General features: G+C 55.9%; 1 protein-coding gene across 1 annotated transcript; it reads left to right on the top strand.

The window, feature by feature from the left end:
* Positions 1–1,218: 1,218 nt before the first annotated feature.
* Positions 1,219–5,092, top strand: LOC103257267 (centrosomal protein of 72 kDa-like; the record flags this gene model as incomplete). The annotated part of the gene is made up of 3 exons (XM_021710887.1): positions 1,219–1,346; positions 2,358–2,550; positions 4,984–5,092. Coding segments are annotated over 3 exons (430 nt in total), but the record flags the coding sequence as incomplete, so codon positions are not given.
* Between the last annotated feature and the right edge of the window lie 685 nt (positions 5,093–5,777).

Here is a 5,777-nt window from a genome sequence, read left to right as displayed (position 1 = left end):
CAGAGTGTGCAGGGTCAGACATAATGGGGGAGGGACAGTGGATGTCAGATCATGGCGCCTGCGTGGAGGCTGCTGGGGGTGGTAGAGGTAGGAGGTCAGTGGGGGGCTCTTCTGGTAAGGAGGGCATGAAGGGAAGGCCAGCAAGGTGGGGGACATGGGCTTGGAGATGTTTTGAGATAAACATGAGCTGAAATGTGAGTGTAGTCCTTGCTCTTGGATTGAGAGTCGAACCCTGAATAAGTCGCATCATTTTCCAAGTGACTTTTTCAGATTCTGAGGTTAGTGTCTCTCTCCATAACAAGACTGGAAAGGGGCTGGGTGCGGTGGCTCATGCCTGTAATTCCAGCACTTTGGGAGGCCAAGGCAAGAGAACTGCTTGAGACCCGGAGTGGGAGACCAACCTGGACAACATAGTGCAACTGCATCTCTACGAAAAAGTCAGAAAATCAGCTGGGTGTGGTGGCCTGTGCCTGGAGTCCCAGCTACTTGGGAGGCTGAGGAGGAGGGATGACCTGAGCGAGGGAGGTTGAAGCTGCTGTGAGCCATGATTGTGCCCCTGCACTCCAGCCTGGGCAACACCATGAGACCCACTCAAAAAATTAAATACATAAAATGAAAGAAAAAAGAACCAGGACGTACAGTCATGCGTTAGAAGGAAAACAAAGGGCTTTGTTCCTCAAGAGGAGACATGTGCTGACCTCTATCTTTCCTTCCCATCTTGGTACTTGTCTCTTTAATGAGGAAATCTTGTTTAGCAACACTTGGCAGATGTATGAGGAAGACTCTGCTTGGCACTGTCGAGACAGACACGGGCCGCAACTTGGGATTTGCAGAGGGGGAGAGCAATTGGCCTGACTCACTCCGAGTGCAGCAGGGACAGTGGGGACTCCCGGCTCAGGAACAGGGGGTGCTGTGGATGGAAAGTTACTAAGAGGAAGCATCAGGGGCCAGTGGGATTCTGGCTAAACCAACCTGACGGGATTACAGATGAAGACGGCTGGGCGGGCAGACGTCCCGTCCCCGGGGTGAAGAGCCCCTCCACCACGGCGGGGTCCCTTGCGCCACTGGAGCTCGCCAGGAAGGGCCTGAGCAAAGGGTGGCCAAACAAAGGATCTTTGTCCATGTCTGCTTTGGGTCTGGAAACTAAGAATTTGGACTCTTGTTATCCTGTTTCTTTTCAATGGAAAAGGTTAAAATCTCAGCCTTTCTTATTTGTAGCCGAACTTCGGTCGTTGTCTATTCCTGGAACGTACCAAGAGAAAATTACTCACCTGGGACACTCTTTGATGCATTTAACAGGTCTAAAGTCCCTAGACCTCTCACGTAACTCCTTGGTTAGCCTAGAGGTAAGTTTTGGATCTGTCTCTCAGAAGAAACTGCATAACTTGCCTATGGAGAAGATGCTGTGATCCTGCGGGCTGTCCGTGAGTGTGTGTGGAGTTGTCTGTCCTGTGTGCACTGTGGGCAGCTTCCCGACACGTCACAGTACATCTCATTGCCATTCTTTGATGAAGTGAAACAAGAACCCGGGACGGAGATGCGTGTGCGCGCAGCTCTCCCTTGGCTGCTGTGGGTTTCCACTTGCTCTCTGCACCCATGCCCATTCAATCTGGCTTTTCAGCCTCCAGCCCTCAGGGGTTAGCACCATGTGGCAGGGCTGCTGCGATATGCCTGGCGGGGCAGCGTGCGTGGCAGTTTGGCATCGCCCATGCAGAGGCAGGAGGGGAAGCTGTGTGCACCCTGCTCAGGGCTTGATTCGGAGAGGGGGTCTTCCCACCCGGGGGCGTGGTGCTCTGTGGAGACCACATGTGACATTGGGCTTGTGAGTCTGGCTTTGAGTCAGATACAGGCCCCACTCTGGCAGCACCCAGCGCTGGCCCTCTCCCTGAGCCTCCACTTTCTAGCCCGTGCACAGCGGCCGTTAGCATTTCTCACCTGGAGTGTCACATGCGAACGAGAGTAAGTCTTGTGTGTGAATCACTCTGCTTGGTGCACACTGAGACCTTGCTGGAGGTTGGCTGTGTGTGGTGCCGTTGAGGCTGGTGGACTTCCCACCCCAGTTGCGAATCCGGAGGGTGACCACGGACAGAGTTGGGGAGCAAGAGGGTATGGGGCCTCGTACCCTCACCTTCCTGTGATGTGATGAGAGCGCTGCGTCCACGGTTGAGTGGCTTGACCTGGGTGAACCCCTGTAAGCTCAGAACTTCACTCATGGGAACACGCATCATTTCTGTGCTTTTTCTGGAAATGGCGTGTTCTCTGCACATGCATGTGTCACACTGGCTGCCTGTGCTTGGTGATGGCTGTCATGCTGCTTGTGCGTCCAGGGGCTGAGCGTGCGGTGCCTCTGTTCACAGGGCATCCAGTTTCTGGCTGCATTGGAAAGCCTCAACCTTTACTACAACTGCATCTCCTCACTGGCAGAGGTGTTCCGGCTGCACACCCTGCCTGCACTCGTGGACGTGGACCTCCGGCTGAACCCCGTGGGCAAGGCCGAGTCTGACTACCGCCTCTTCGTGGTGCACCTGCTCCCCGGGCTGCGGCGGCTGGGTAGGGTAGGCGCGGCGGGGCCAGGGGCCGTGAGCCGGGACTTGTGCTTATGGGTGGATTGTGCCGTGGCATTCTCCTGGAAGAGGGCTGATCTTGAGCACGGTGGCTGAGTCCCTGAAACAACCTGCGGCCTGTCTTTGGGAGAGCACGGCCATGGGCCAGGCTGCTCAGTCCACTGGTGTCCACTTGCCAGCTGTTGGCACGCTCCTGAGCGGCTTGGTCTCATCGCCTCAGTGGCCCCGGGCATCGTCTCAGCTTGGCTGGACAGCTGGGCTCAACCTGCCTTTGTCTCCACCTGAAAGGATGCTGGCGGAGCTGAAAGAATCCATGGTGCCCTGCCTATGACGGGTGAGAGGGACGAGGCATGGCAGCCTTTGATCTAACAGCCCCATGTTCCTAAACAGTATGTCTCTGTGGCAGATTTGTGGGTGGGGCTTCCAGGGCACCCACAGCCATGCCTCATAGGCAGGGCCCCAGGGAATAGCCACTGGTTACCTTCCCACCATCCCCTGCCTCCCTGCCTCCCTGCCCTGCATAGCCTTGGCCGTGAGCACCTGTCTCTTGTCTCTGCTGATGCTCCTGCCACCTCAACAGAGCATAGAGCACTTTCTCCTCCTGTCAGCCCCTGAGCAAGTGTATCCAGGAGCTGCAGACAGCGCCACGGGCCCAGGGCCTCTTGCCTCAGTCCTCCTGTGTGAAGTGGTGAATGCCACATCCACACATCATGGTGACGAGACCCAGGTTAATGCCTGTGAGCTCCCAGGACAGCATCTGGCACAGCCCTGGGGCTCAGAAGCATTCACTGGTGTTTCTGTGGCCATTAGGATCAGATCTGCCATGCACAGCTGCTCAAAACCTGGCTTCCCTCTTCACCTTGAAGTTTTTCAAAAATAAAAGAATCAACAGAGCACAGAACACATTCCCCTCTCATCAGTGCCCTGAGTACACACGTTCTGCAGCTGTAGGCAGCTCTCGGTCTTTCAGAGCGCTGAGATTGGGCTGTCCATTCAGGTCACTGTGGTGGAAGGAGCCACAGGCAGCTTGCTTGCGGGCCGTATGCAGGTTGGGTCTGTGTGACCTTTGCTCTTTGGCAGTCACGGGCTGGTTAGGACTGGGCCAGCCCTGGCGTCGCTGCGCACAAGATGAGTGTGAGGCAGACCTCGCCTTTCCTTCATTGCTGTCTGCGTGTGTCGGCAAGGGCTGTGTGTGTCGCACATGTGTGAGCCTGTGCGTGCGTGACCTAGCCTCATACCTCTGCAGCCCAAGAGGTGAGTGTTGCCATCACCTGTCTTATACGTGAGAAGCAAGGTGAGGAGCCCATGCATGTCTCAGCGAGGGTACATGATTGGGGATAGGACCGGGCCACCAGGGCTGTCGTGCATGGAGCAGGGTGGTGCTGTGTCATCCCAGGGAGGACTGGGCTGCTTTGACCCTGGAGTGGCGGTCTGCTTGCTTGTAAGTGGCATCCACCTTTTTAAGCTGCATTCCTTTGTGACCTTGGGAGCTTTCTGGAGTAACTGGAAAGAGCCATCTGTCAGAGACTGTCCAGAGACAGTTGACGGCAGGGGAGGCTGTGGTTGAGTGTGGATTCACAGCAGAACAGCCCGGAATTTGCACAAGGGCAGGTGGGAAGAGAGGCTGGTCTGGGCGCTGCCTCAGGGCATCATCGCGTACGAGGTGGAGGAGCCCCAGGCCTGACTGGGCGCCATACAGGAGCTCCAGTGTTCCCTGGCTCTTCTGCGATGGAAATGACGTTGCATGACGACTCGCTCATCTGCTGCGTCGTTATGCAATTCCGAGGTGCGCAGTGGGCTGCTCTCCTGGGGAGGCAGCCTGAGGACTTGGTCACCGTTTGTGAACTGGATTCTGTAGTAAGGTGTGCCGCAAGTTCCAAGCACCTGTTTGGAGGATCAGGGACCTTCTTGCCTCCAGGTGGCTGCGTACGGCAGTTCCAGGAGCACTTGAGCACAGCCTTCTGAGACCCAGGGAGCTGGGGAAACAAACTGAAGGGCAGAGCCCAGGTGGCAAGTACCCCGGCCAGGCAGCCTCCACTCTGGGAGACTACTCCTGTTTGCCCGACTGTGACGAGAATTCTGTGTGTGCCTCTGCATGTGTGTGTAAGCCTCCACACTTGTGTGTGTGTCTCTGTGTAAGCCTTTGTGTGCGTGTGAGCCCCTGTGTGCATATGTGAGCCTCTATGTGTGTGTGTGAGCCTCTGTGTGTGTATCTCTGTGCATGTGTGAGCCATGTTGCCCTTCCTGCAGGCAGCAGTGAGCCTGGCGAGAGCTAACAGCCTCAGCACTGCACCTGGCCCCTCTGGGAAGCCACGTGTGTCCCCAGCGCCCAGCGTCCTGTACTGGGTCTGGGGCGGGTCGGCCCAGGTAGAAGTGGCCATTGCCCGCCTGTCCCACAGTCCTGTGCATTTCCTCCTAGATGACCGACCAGTGAGAGCGAGTGAGCGTGAGGCGTCCCGGCTGTGCTTTGCTGCAGAGGACTCCCTGGACTCCACAGAGGGCATTCCAGATGCCCGGAGCCTTGTCAGGTACGAGCACAGCACTATAGGCATCCAGGAGGGAATGCAGCTGCCTGTTGGTGGACAGCAGCCAAAGGCAGACTTTTGTGCAGACAGCCTTGAAGGGCAGACGCCAGGACGGGATGCAGGACCCGATGGACCAGCACCCTCCCTGGGTTCACATTTTCTAGGCATTATCTTTTCGTCTTTAAAGAATTTATTAAAGTAATGTACCTGGGGGCCAGCGGCCTGAGGTCAAGGCATAGGAGGGCTGCATCCTCCTGTGGGCCTGAGGGAGTCTGTTCTGTGCCTCCCCTCTGGCCTCTGGGTCTCCTGGCAGTCTTGGTGTCCTTGGCGTGCCGTTCATCACTCCAACCACTGCTACAGGTTCTCCTCTGACCATGTTCTCGCAGCATCTCTCTGTGCCTGGCTGTCTCTGTGTCCAACTTTCCCCTGTTTATAAGAACACCAATGACAGTAGATTAGGGACCACCCTAATGGCCTCATATTAATGTGCTTACCCCTGTAAAGAACCTCTTCCCAAATAAGGTCCCATTCTAAGGTTCTAGGGGTGAGGACTTTGCCAAAGCCTTTTGGCAGGGCACAGTGCAGCTCCCAACCCTTGTATCCTGCAGCCTTGCTGTAACCACTTATGAGTTTCACAAGGTGGGCATAGAGTTATTTATAATAAATATATTGTTATCCTTTTAATATT

Source organism: Carlito syrichta, unplaced genomic scaffold, assembly GCF_000164805.1.
Source record: "Carlito syrichta isolate Samal-C Ts95f unplaced genomic scaffold, Tarsius_syrichta-2.0.1 Scaffold301627, whole genome shotgun sequence".
Lineage (NCBI taxonomy): Eukaryota > Metazoa > Chordata > Mammalia > Primates > Tarsiidae > Carlito > Carlito syrichta.
This window is presented reverse-complemented; position numbering and strand designations above follow the sequence as displayed.